At 40.9% G+C, this 13,341-nt stretch overlaps 1 protein-coding gene across 1 annotated transcript in view; it reads left to right on the forward strand.

Annotated features, from left to right (window-relative positions):
- The window catches only part of PAPPA2 (pappalysin 2), a 248,965-nt gene that overhangs the window by 83,609 nt on the left and 152,015 nt on the right, over positions 1 to 13,341 (forward strand). Inside the window, exon 4 of the mRNA XM_010954894.3 lies at positions 9,716 to 9,861. Within this exon, the coding sequence (XP_010953196.1) occupies positions 9,716 to 9,861 (146 nt within the window). The remainder of the gene's footprint in view (positions 1 to 9,715; positions 9,862 to 13,341) is intronic.

A 13,341-nucleotide genomic window follows, 5' to 3' on the forward strand; every position in this document is an offset into this window, starting at 1 on the left:
CATTTTTCCATTTTAATCAATATAAATTGAGATTATTTTTAATGACTTCATGGTATAAATGTTATTTCCTTTAATTTTTCTTGCCAGATCCATGTTAATGGAAATTTACACTATAGTTTGCTACTATGCTCTTGTTTGCTATTACACCATTTCTATTAGCAGAATATACTGTGCTATTATACTATCATGTTATTATACTATTTCTTTTTCCTATTATTCCATTGTTGTTGGTGCATATTTGAAACTTACCCAAGTATCTTCTTAAGTTAAATACCTAAAGGTAGGATTTGTACTGTTGGCAAATATTGCTAAAGCAGGCTTACATATTATAATTTCCTGTTATAGTCTATTGTGTTATAGACTAGACTGAATGATGTAGAAATTCAGATTTAGGCTGGGGTGAGCAGTGTGGGCTTCCTGGGGAAAATGAAATAGAAAATGGGCCTTGAATGTCAGATACATTTTGATAATTGTACATGGAAGGGAAGAACAGCATAAGCAAAGCAGGAACAACAACAACAACAACAAAAAAAAAAACCCAAAACCAAAAAAAATATCCAATCAAACAAAAACAAGAAAAACTCAGACTCAGAACAAATAATCGGAGGCATGTTTGACATCAATGAATAAATCCGTTTATCTCAGTCGATGGCACAGTGGTGCTGGGGCAAGCCTGGAGGGTGGGCTGGACATCAGATTAAGGGCAGCTTCGAGGGGCAAATTAAAGGAAACCGAAATGACCATTGTGTGGGCCACCAGGAACCAAGAGTGGACAGGAGAACACCAGGTTTGATGTCATATGGTATGGATCAGACTGCATATAATATTAGAGGAAGAAAAATAAGAAGACATCTTAGTTCATGACAAAGTGAAAAGGATCTACTCCAGGTACTGACAGTGGGAAGGGAAAAATAGGAATGTGTTTTACAGACCTTGTGAAAGAAGATTCTATAGAAGTTGGGACTAAACATCCAGTTAGCCACCAACTCCTATAGACCCCTCCTTCCCAAAGTCTCTAAACCACTGCCACCATCACCGAGTCACACTGTGCCAGCAAGGTCCACCTGCAGCGAGCGTTCGCTGCACAGCCCGCTTCCCCACACTCGAACCGCTAGTGCCCGGGCACCGGAACACCACCGCCCAGCCGTGCTGCAGGCAGGGAGGGAAGACGAGTCAGCAGTGAGGTCTGACCGTCCAGCATAGGGAACCACAGGGAATACCTTTGTAATAGGCTATAGTGGAAAAGAATATGAAAAGGAATATATATAAATATACATATATATGTATATATATAATATATATATATAATTGAATCACTATGCTGTACACCAGAAATTTACACAACATTCTAAACTGACTATACTTCAATAAAAAAAAATTAAATTCATAAAGAAAGAAGTGAGGTCTTCATCTTACCGTCACCTTCCAACCAGAACACAGCTGACTGGTAGACTCGAAGTCACATCCAGATCCCCAGGTACAAGGGAGCTGGAGAAATGTACAACTCAACTTTTCCGTCCTCAGGAACAGGAAGACACAGTGGAAGGAAGGTAGAATTGATGTGCACAAACAAATTCACAATATCCACCACAAACCTCGACAGCTGCTTCCCTGAGCCGATTTTCCACCCTGTCCCCCGTTCTTGCATATAGTTCCACGCACACTGCTGTTACGGTGCCCGTCACCTAGCATTATTAGCATTTGTTTACATGGTTGTTTTCATATGTTCTACATATGTTCTCTTAAAATTTTAGCTCAGCAGGGAGTTCCCTTAGAGAACCTGTTTCTTTTTGATGCTTCCTATCTCCTGTCTGCTTTATTGGGACATCCTATAATTAAATTGATTTTCAAGGCTCATACTCGTCCATCTCCAAAGGGCCATTTTTCCACTTGACTATCCTAGGCCATGAAATCATTACTCCCTTTTGGTAATCTGTGTCACTTAAGCTCTAGTCATTGATGTTACCAGCCCTGGCTACTGCAAGAAACTAAAAAAAAAAAAGTTTCTTTTCTTAAAGGAACTCATCCATTCTATGTCACCATCTAGTTCCTTCTTATGAATAAGAATTAAAATTAATTATTATGTCTCTCTGTTGGTTCCTGAGCTTTTTGAGAGATATTATCGGGGAGTCAGAAAAAGTATTTATCAGGAGTGCTGCTTTTGCTACTAGCAGCGTCAGCCTCCTGGCAGAGAAATTCTCATCTCAAGTTCTGGATCATCACTATATTTTTGTACTGTGTCAATTTTGGAATCTATTTTTGGGATGTATCAAAACTATCCCTTGTCTGACCATGCCAACTGTAGTTTGTGCCTAGAAAATTTTCATTGCTATTTTATTTTCACTGAACGTTTCCCATTGTGGGTTTACTTCAGGTGTTAGATTTCAGCTGTGTTTGCTTCCTTTTTGCACTGTCAGATTACTTCTGTTTCATTTAACTTTTTTTTTTCGTTCAAGCAAGGTATGCCCTTAGTCTGTGTTTAGCTCCCCCATCAAGCTTCTAAGGTGATACTTTCCTGTCTGATGATTTTTGAACTTCACGGCTGGCTACGTAGGCATCTGAGGCCGTCATAAGTATTGTTATTACAAATAAAAGGTTTATTGACGACTGCTTACGTGTGATTTGATGAATGTTATCTCCTTTTTCTTCCAAGAAGTATATACAGATGATATTTTCACCATTCTCATTTTACAGATGAGGAAACTGAGGTGTAGCGATGGTAGACGCCTGCCAATGCCACATAGCCAGTGAGCGGTGGAGGCAGGGCATGAGACCAAGTCCTTCTGGCTTGAGAACCTTAAGAGGTTGGCACTCTGGATCCCTCTGACTTTTGGTTTAATCATTTTCTCATAAGTTCTATTGGGTACCTCTTTCCCCCATGCTTTTCTTTTTTTCTTATCCAGACCCAATAAGTTATCTGGGTATCTTTATGCTCCCCTTCCAAATAAATTTCAGGGTATGACCCCCTTGGTAAGGTAGGGAAACTACCGTCAAGAACTGGCAAGGGGAAATTTACTTTTCTCTGCCTGTTGAACCCATAATTCAGGCAGTCACAAGACAAGTTCTTTTAAAACAAATTCTTTCTCTTGACACCATCTTTTGAAGCCAGATCTTCATTCCCTGTATGCTCTTTTCTTTTTCAAAGATACGTTTAAGTGAAAGATGTATTCATTTTCTATTCCTGCCACAAGTGACCACAAGCTTAAATGGCTGAAAACAACACATGTGTTACCTGACGGTCCTGTAGCTCAGAAGTTTGACACGGTCCCACCAGGCTAACAGCAAGGTGTTGTTAAGGCTGCATAGCTTTCTGAAGGTTCCAGGGGAGAAAACTTGTTTGCCTTTTTGAGCTTCTGAAGGCTGCACATGTTCTTTGGCTTGCATCCTCCTTCCTTCAGCTTCAAAGCCAGCAAGCTAGCATTTCTCCGACTCTGCTTCCATTGCCCGTTCTCTGTCTCTGATCACAGGCAAGAAAGGTTCTCTGCTTATAAAGACTCATGTAATTAGATGGGGCCCACTTAGATAGTCCAGAGTAAGGTCTGTACCCTTAATCATCTCTGCGAAGTCCCTCTTGCAATGTAAAATATAGTCCCAGGTTCCAGAGATTAGGGCACGGACATCTTCAGGAGCATTATTCTGTTGACCACAGAAGATGCTATGACATTAGACTTCAAGTCCTTTCAATCTCCAGTTAACTCTTGTATTTCAACCTTAAATTCTTACAACACATGAACCTTTCTGGAGAATAATTCCATTTTACTTCTAGTAGTAGTACTCATTCCCATATGCATTAGAGAAAGTAAGTTAATATTTTGGGTGTAATGAATCTGGTCAGGTTCTCTACATTTGAATTTTAAGAAAAAAATGTGTTCCCCGTTGATGGTGTCCGAGTGATGATGACATTTAGCCTCTTTTGTGGCATTCAGTAGAGAAATAATAATTGTCACAGTGTCTTATCTTCCTGGGCTCATTAGCAGGCGGTTGATTACACTGAGAGGAGTGAAGTGAAGGGGAGGGGGTTTTGAGGGAGGAACCTGGATTTTCTCTTTGGGTCATGGAGAGGGTAATAGAGGTGGCACCGATTCAGAGAGAGACACTGGAGAAGTGAGTGTGGGGAAGAAGGCTGTGAGTTCAGTGTCAGAGACAAACTGAACATCTTCCAGTCCACATACCCCCTGGAAACAAATGATGTCATACTACCATTAACAATCAAATTGCATTAGCTCAATGTAGAACTATAAAATCTTACCCTCATACATCATCCCCTTTCTCTAGTATTTCTGGGAGTCTTCGGAAGGGTGTGCCTTAAAAATCCATGCCCACTGGTTTCTGCGGTTCTCCTGCTGTTTGCCATTGAATACTGGCAATGGTATTTACCTTGTCTGCTGACACTCAGCATTTCCAGCTGATGCTCTGCCCTCACTGTTTCTCTAGGGAAAAGCTGGCCTTATTAGAGAGCTGGCTTCTCATGCAACCCACGGCTATAAAACTCTCAAGTGTTAGAATGGTGCTGACATCCCTTAATTTTTTCCAGAAATGGAGAGAGTGTCCCTTATCCTCAGTTGGTGCTTCATTTTGTTATTAGGTCTTAAAGCATTGCTTATGTATTCTGGGTTGCACCAATTTTCTTATGAAAAGAGTTCTTTTTGTTTCTTCCCAAGGAGCTCAAAATCCAGTCTATAAAGTTAGGTAGTGAACAAAATGCCATTGTGCTTCTTCCCTTGTTCTTGCCTTTTTATCCTTCTGTGGGCACCGGCACATACTGCCTCTGTGTTTAGCCAAAAAGGAATCCGTCTTGCAGATATCTCCAAGGAAGAAATGTCCACAGATTCATCAGTTGGACCACAATCTCAGATGCATTAAAACTCACTGTGTCTGAGTTTTGTTTGTGCTCAGGTAGAACCACCCGTAATATTAACATGTCAACTCCAAGATGTCTGGGGTGATCCATGTGTATATATCTGTCTTTCTGAGAGTTTTCCAAATACTGATGGGTGCTTCCAAGTTTAACAGTAGAAGAATTCCCAATGGTGAACAAGGAAAGTGACAAAAAAAATGGGCTACAAACAGTTCCTTGGGGAATACCTTTGAAGGATTAGAAGGGGAAAGAGAAACCCACAATGGAGACTGAGAATAGCTGGTCACAAAAGCAAGAAGAGAACCAAGAAAGAGCATTGCAATAAAAGCAGAGAACATGAAGAAGCAGGAAGTAACTAACAATATAAAAGTGAAACAAAGGATTCCATTAAGGAGGTGACTGAATTTTTTTCATGTTTGTGGGGAGGGACAGCTAGGAGGTCACTAACAGCTTCAGTGAAAGCAGTTTTTTTGATGAAGTCATTCTGTGAAAGCCAGGTTGCGGTGGGATTAGGGAGTGCATGAAAAAAAGAGAAATGAATGGAAGATGCAGAAATTAGCCTTTCAAGAAGTTTGAATTGGAAAGGAAGAAGGAAAAAGAGAGGATGCCAGCTATGGTTTGCTCAGAAACCTCATCCTGTGGGACTACAGGAAAGGGAATACAAGCAGGTGAGAAAGTAAATGTTTGAGAGTGTGTGTTTGTGTGCGCCGCACGCACACGTACATGGGAGGGAGTGATGGAGTTCATGATAAATGGCCTCAATTTTATCATCAGAGAAGGAGGCATGATTATCTAAGAGTTAGAGGAGATTGAGGTTGGTGGGGGAGAAGACATAAGAGAGGAATGGGGACGATTTCAAATAATTTCTGAAGAGGAGATGACCATACACAAATGAAAGTTTAGACGAATGGAACTAAAGAGCCACATGAGATCAGAAGTAAAACAAATCAATCTGAGTAAGGGTGACAATGAGAATGGCGTGCAAATACCTCATTGGAGGTAAGGAAGGAGAAAAATAAGACTGTGTTTTCAGTGGATGTTTCACTTAAATGTTGAAATTCCCTCAGGTGACCCTAGGAGCTGGGGTGAAGGGAAGACGGGAAGCCCTTGATGTGTACGGAGCAACCAGGAGGTGGGAAAACGAAAGTGGAAAGTGTGTGGTGACATAGTAGAAAGCCATGTGCCCAACAGCAGGAGGACTTTGATGGAAGGAGAGAAAAACTTAAGTTTTCCAAGTTGCACGGGGCAGCTGGGAGAATGCTAGTTGGCGCCCTGGGGACCTGTAAGCCCCGCCATGTGAGCACAACCGAAGGACTAGGAAAGCAGGTCAAAGGTGATTTTTGCCCGGAGGAGGAAGCATAGTTGGCAAAGTGGAGAGCAGATGGATGTGGCAGAGGGAGCTCTTCTGTGGATTTGGGTAGAGAACAGTGCACAGCAATGACAGGAATGTTTAAGTGTAACCAAACCCCAGTAATTATCCCAGCTTTGGCACAGGTTGTTTCTGTGAGGGGGATTGGCTGAGGGTCCTTGCAGGGCATCTGGTTTTGCTCTGATGCAGGCTGCCTGACCACCTGTGGAGTACAGTCAGGATCTCCTCTGGATGGGGCTTGCTCTGACGGCGGGAAGCAAGGCCCTGGGTCCCAGTCTCGGGGCCCATATGCCTGCATCCTTTATGTCTTGCTTTTTAACATGGAAATTTTTTGATGCTGGCTCAACTTCCTTCAGACAGCTCAGGATCTTTCTCTCCTTTCTGGCTTGAATTATTTCTATCCGTCTGTAAAGGAGTTATTCAACTGACTGTTAAATGAGCACAAAGAGGCATTATTTTTATATCCTTTCATTTTTACTAAATCAGAAACTGAACAAGAGTCAGGGCTTGCATGGAGACTTAGATACTAGGGTGTGGAAGGGGTCAGTGGCCAGGGAGCAGGACAGAAGTCAAAATGCATGCACTCCATCCAGGGGACAAAGGAATGTGGTGGGCTGGACACCGGGCAATGGTTAGTACCAAACCAGTAGGTCACAGTGACACAGTGATGAGGCAGGTGGGCATTCTTCCAGGCGGCCTGTCAGATATAACAGCCTCAAGCAGTGGGCAGAACAACTCGGTATGTTAGCCTCAAGGAAGGCTTGTTTTTGAGACAGTTTTTATAAAAATCAAAGTGAAACTTCACTTTCGTCCATCCGTGTCCTCAAGGAGAAGTTCCTGGTGAATGTCTCAAACTAGGGGATGGAGAGGATGAGTAAAGGGAGCCCTTGGCAGAAATTAAGCAGATTAATGCAGTTCATCTCTCTTTTCATACACAGTTCTGGTCAGTTCATGATCCTGTGCCATTTATGATATTTATGGATGTCATTTTGCCCTTCTTTGAATGTTAGGTTATTTTGGATGACAAGTCTATGTCTCAATAAATCATTTCTGAAGCAAGATGCTAAACTCTGAATTTTAGAATAATGGCCATTTTCCACATCTTAGATCTGAGCCAGGCTCTGGTCATGTTAGTTGACAAGCTAAGACATTTATCTTCATTAGCTCTGATCAACTTTTGAAATGGTGCTAGACACCCTGACATCGACACTTTTACCCTTTTTGGTTTAGGGAATAATCTGGACAAAAATCTTCGTTTCCAACAAAATCAGACTTTCCTCTATCGATTCAGTTAATGACTCTTTCCAACTAGCTCTGGCTTTTACTCATGTATTCTCTCCCTTTGACTTGCCGACTTCTGTCTGTGTCTCTGTGGAGTGCAGGAGTTAAGGGCAGGCGCACTCGGTTTGCCACCAGCAGGATGTGAACACTGTCGTATGGAAGGGTAATTTATAGCTGGAGAGAGGGTTGGGCAGGAAAGGAAAGGGAGATGAGTAGAACCAGCAAATGAGCTGGTGGTGGAGGAGGAGGCCCCGCGGAGGGTGGCTCAAGGAAAGTTAGTGGAACCGCTGGGTTGAGGGAGGACAGAAGGCTGACGGCCAAGACTGGTAAATATGAAGCCAGAGAAGCCAGTAACACACAGATAGCCCGCGTAAACCATGCCAGGAACGGGAGGGCTGGGGGGGAGCGAGGCAGGAGAAAAGAGAGAAAGCTGTCAAGTGATCAATCCCTAATTTTAATGGGGACTCGAATAGGAAGGGAGGGTGCAGCTTTTCTTCCCTGGCACCAGAGTTGTGTGGAGGCTCAGTCGCTCCCGCTCTGCCCTCATTTCTTCCTTTTCTTCTCTGTTCATTTCTTTTCTCCTTTCCTTTTCTTTCTTCTCTCTCTCCTCCCATCCGCTGTCTCTGCTCCTTTCCTCTGGCTGATTAATATCTCTCCATGTTGACGTCATCATAGCCCCAAACCATCAATGTGTCAATATAGAAAATGGTCATTATTTTTAACAAAGGAGAAAGGGAAAGGGAATGTGACCAATGTCCAGGGAGAACCAGGCGACAGTCCAAAAAACATTGTGTCTCTAGGAAAGCAGCTGAAGGAATATCCCTCTGATGACATCTGACATCACTTCATGGAATTTGGACGATTTCTTGGGGTTGAGAACTATTTTTCCAAGATATTATGTCAATAAGAAAGACTATTTAAAAATCCCCTTTCTCCCCAGCATTTTTAGTTCTAAAGCAAACCCTTTTTATTTCCTTTACTTTTCTTCCCCTTTTTTGGTTCTGTGCCAAGGGACACCGACACAGATCCCCTTTGGGATCTGCCTTTCTTGTGTACCCCTTGCCAGGGTGTCCTTCATGTGGAGGGGTAAAAAGATGACGTCAGCTGTGTGGCCGGCGGGCAGAGCAAGAGGAGAGCAAAGCTGCTCTAGCATGAGCTTCTGGGTTGAGAGATTTCAGTGTCTGCAGCTCGTCTACCAGAACAGCAAGAATAAAGCATGAGTCTGTAAAGGAAACTTTCAGCTAAGCTGTCTGCGCAGTTAAAGCGGTGATAGGAACATTCTTATCTTTGGCCACGATGGGAAGTATCCAGTGAATCCAAGGGGCAGCTGAGTTCGGTTTAGTTGTTCTTTCTTAAAATAGCTCTTCATTGAGGGTGATGAGGCTGTTTGCTCACGGTAAATTTTTAAGTTTCACTGATGCCAGGAAGATGAAGATCTTTGACTATATATGAGCTTAAGAAGAGATAAAATGCTTGTTTCTCTTTTTTATGGGCCATGGGGCATGTGTTTTTAATAGACCTTTAATTCTGCGAGTAAGTGCAAACATAACATTGCCTGGTGCTTTGGGGGCCCCCGATAGAGATGCTTGGTGAGTATCATAAGGTAGTCAGAATAGGGGTAGAGTTTCTATGGATTAAGTTCTGGAAAACAATTTTGCAATAGCATTATATCCTCTCCTACCTATAATGCATCATTTTTTTCCTCTTTTACTTTTTATTTCCTAGCTACTATTTACCTTTTTGTCTAAAAAGTAATGCCTGAAGCAAGAATTTACTAAACTAGAGAATCAATTGGTCTTATCGTAGTAATGATGATGCAGTGTGATGGAAAGAATCAGAGACTGAGAGCTGGAGGGCCTTCTACACCGTGGCCTGTGGGGTCGTTCTCAGGGTATAGAATTAGGAGTATTGTTGCATTTATCTTGAAGAAATAATCTGGGTGTAGAATGGAGAACTGAGTATGGTGTCAAATACTGAGTATTCATATATTACGGTACTAAAAAGGTAGAGTGTTACCTATCTCAGAGTAATATCTTGATTGTGTATTAGTGCCTTTTTTGAGAGTTCCATGATATCTGGTCCCTGGCCTCTGTGCTCCCCTAAAGCCATGCCGGTTGGGCACGTCAGAGTCTGATTAGGTCTGCTTCTGCTCTTCGCTCTGCGCTGATGCTTTGGGGTGACACGTCCTCCTCTCCCGTGCTCTCCAGGGCGTACATGAGTGTGAAGGAGCTGAAGGAGGCCCTGCAGCTCAACAGCACTCACTTCCTCAACGTCTACTTTGCCAGCTCAGTGCGGGAAGACCTTGCAGGTGCTGCCACTTGGCCTTGGGACAAGGAAGCCATCAGTCACCTGGGTAAGTACAGTGAAGACCAAATACAGTAGGGAAATGAGGAGGTTGGAAGGGAGTCTGTGAAAATGAGTTTGGGGGCAAAAAGGAGAGAAAGGCAAATTTACTTAATGAATTAGCTGCTTTGGGCTGAGAATGGCTTTTGGGAGAATCTCTCACATTGTTTCAAGTAAGATGTATTAGAGCAAACAGTGGCAAATACTCAAGAGTGTGCTCAACCAAATCTACAATCTAGATATAAATAAACTGCTGGCATGGAATATGTCTTGGGGATTCTCAAAGGGGAAACTAACAAGAAGGTGGCTAGACTGTCGAACCTGGTTTGCGATAATCATTATGCTGGAAGACTGATGGGCTTCTTGCATGGATTGGGATCCCGAGGACCTGAGGAGATCCTGTGCAATTCAAGGCAGGCGGGGCTTGCCTGCTTACCTCGGAAAAGCATGACGCTTTAATACTGAGTGGAACTCCTGCATACTTAAGAAAGACAATCCCTTTTACAATATCTTATTGTAAAGGAAATCTTACGAGTCATTAAATCAGTTTACCGGGGTAAAGTAATTATTCAATATAATTTGTATATACTTTCAAAGTCTTGAGTAGGATTCTACCAAAATTTATTTTAAAACTGAATTACTGTAATTGAGAGGAATTTTTCATTTTGGAGAGTGAATGCTTATAGAGACCAGAAACCGTTTTATGAATGATTTGAAAGGGATTATGCAAATTTAATCTTCTTAGTAATCAATTATACAGCAGGGAGAAATAAACTGAAAAAAGATCACATAATGCTGTATATGTCAAACCCATGTGTGATGGGGTCATTGTGAAGTGAAGTCAAGAATACTGAAATGATATTCAAGGAAAATATAAGCAAGTGTCCAAAGGACAGCTAGTCATGTGGGTTGGGGAAGGAAGATGAGCAGTAGTTTAGCAATAGATGAAAAATATTGTTGCTGTTTGAGAGGAAACCAGGACATAAAAATCTCTGTAGTGAATCAGGTTAACATCCAGAAGGGGTATGAATCTCAAGCAATGGAAGGGACAATAAAAAATTAAACATATGGTGGTCCAAACTGAATGCTCTGTTAAGATGCAGGGTTTCACTGGCTGTCTAGTATCTAATACAGCTTGAGGGCTCTGCAGTCCTTTTATCACTAATTTTGGCTTTTCAGTTCTCGGTAGATGAGAAGTCAGAAATTTGTGAGGTTAGTGATGCATTCCAGGTGAAAGCTAATGTGAGTCATCTTAGCCTTGGTGGGAGCAACAGGTAGGCTAGAAGGTTATATTCCAATAATCCATTTAGCAGTGAGTTTGAATGTCTTGAATTATCCTCACCAAAAGCAATGGTGGCTGGGGAGCACATGACACTGTAAGAAAGTACCTCCAAATTGGTTCACACCTGATTCACTGAGGGGAACCTTTTCAGTACATATGACAGCAAGGTTTACCCAGTAATGGTTTCTTTGAATCCTCGGTCTATTGTTGGGGACTGAATCTACTTGTTAAAAAAAAAAACCAAAACCTTAAAAAAATGATCTACTTGGCCATTATGGAGACAAATCTTGACCTCTTGACAAGAATTGTGCTCGGAGCATACCACTGAATGTTTTCTAACTTATTGGAACTAGGACATTGACAAGATTCATTAAACTATAAAAAATGTTTAAAGTACCAAAAAAAAAAAAAAAGCTATTTGAAGGCATCACATGTCAACCAAGACAACAGGGATTTAAGGGACCCAGTCCCAGTGAGAAGAAAAATGCATTGAAGTGAGTTATACATGTAATTCATTTCCCCCCGCCCCGACCATTAGCGAAATGGACAAATTCTCAGTGACAGTCATAGAGGCAGAGAAGAGAGCCTGGAGCTTGTGTCAGTCTCACTACTGGGGAGGCAAAAGTCAGAGGTCAAGCCTTCAAGGCATCCAAGACTTGAGGGACCAAGCTTCCAGAGAGATATAGACATCACAAAAAATGAGCTTGTTAGTCTGCTCATAATTTTTAAGATATTTGCTAATTACTAAACTATGCGTTCTCAGGGTCAGTGGCCAAGAAAACAAGTATAAAATAACTATGAACAGATTAAAAAGCCAAACACTATGATTTCAGGAGTCTCTTAGTGGAGGAGACAAAAAAAATGGAGTTGTGGTCCTGTCAAAGAGGGGCTGAGACACCCTTTGTGTCAGGGAGAAACAGAAACGACCTGGCTTACACAAAGCCTACAGTTCAGCCCGAAATACTCCTAAATCCCTTTTTGGAGGAAGGTCGTCTGCCTGTATTTAGCTGCCTAATGAAAGAAAATTAAACACGTCCTGGAGGAAGACAGTATCATCAAGAGCCTCTGAGAGTTTTCACGCACAATGTGAAGAAATCGGTAAAAAATGACCAGCTATGCTATGAGACAGGACCAGATGATGGTGAACTAAACTAAACAAGGAAACTAATAACCAGCCAAAACAGACGCATAGATTATTGAGATATTGCAGTTACTGAATATTGGTTTGAAGATAATTATGATTATTATATTCAAAAATAGATTAAAAGATGAAGGGTGTCTTTAGAAAACTAGAATCCATATTAATGAATCAAATGGAAATTTTAGGACAAAAAGATACAGTAACTGAAATGAAGAAATTGATTGGTTTCTGAGCAGGAGAAAGAATTAAAGAACTAGAAAATTATAGAAAACATACATTTTGAAGCTCAGAGAGAAAAAATTCATTACGGCAAAGTGCTGAAAACCAAAGGCAAAGAGAAAAATCTTAAAAGTGGCCAGAGAAAAAAGGCACATTACTTTAAAAAGAGCAACAGTAAGTCTGGCATATTGATTTTTCAGCAGAAACTGTGGAAGTCATAAGACAACAGATTGATACTGTTTTTAAAATGTTAAAAGAGAATAATTGCCAATTTATAATGCTATATTCAGCAAAAATCTTTTAAATTGAAGAAAAGTTAAAGATATTTTCAGACAAATAAAAGCCAATATAATTTAATACCAGCAGTAAAATAAATACTGAAGAAAGCTATCCTGTCAGAAAGAAAATGACTCCAGATGGAAACAGAAACATATGAAAAGAAATGACTCAAACTAGAAAGGATAAAAATATTAAAAGTAATAACAAGAATGTCTTTTTTGGTTTCAAATATATGTAGAATTAAAATATGACAATGGTGGCACAAAAGACAAGAATAAAGTAAATAAAGTTTAAAAATTAAGGCTCCTATATTGGTGTTTAGAAGAAGTACCAATTTATTAATTGTAGACAGCTTATACACACTTTGTATAAAAATTAACACAAAATAGATCATAGATTTAAGTATAAAACTAAACTATAGAACTTTTAAAAGAAAACAGAAGAGAAAATCTTCAGGGCAAGACTAAGTGAATAGCGCTTATCTATGACACCCAAAAGAATAGCCCTTAAAAATAAAAACTGATAAATTGGGCTTAATCAAAATTAAAATTTTTTTTTCTGAGAATTCT

The sequence above is a fragment of the Camelus bactrianus genome, chromosome 21 (assembly GCF_048773025.1).
Source record: "Camelus bactrianus isolate YW-2024 breed Bactrian camel chromosome 21, ASM4877302v1, whole genome shotgun sequence".
Classification (NCBI taxonomy): domain Eukaryota; kingdom Metazoa; phylum Chordata; class Mammalia; order Artiodactyla; family Camelidae; genus Camelus; species Camelus bactrianus.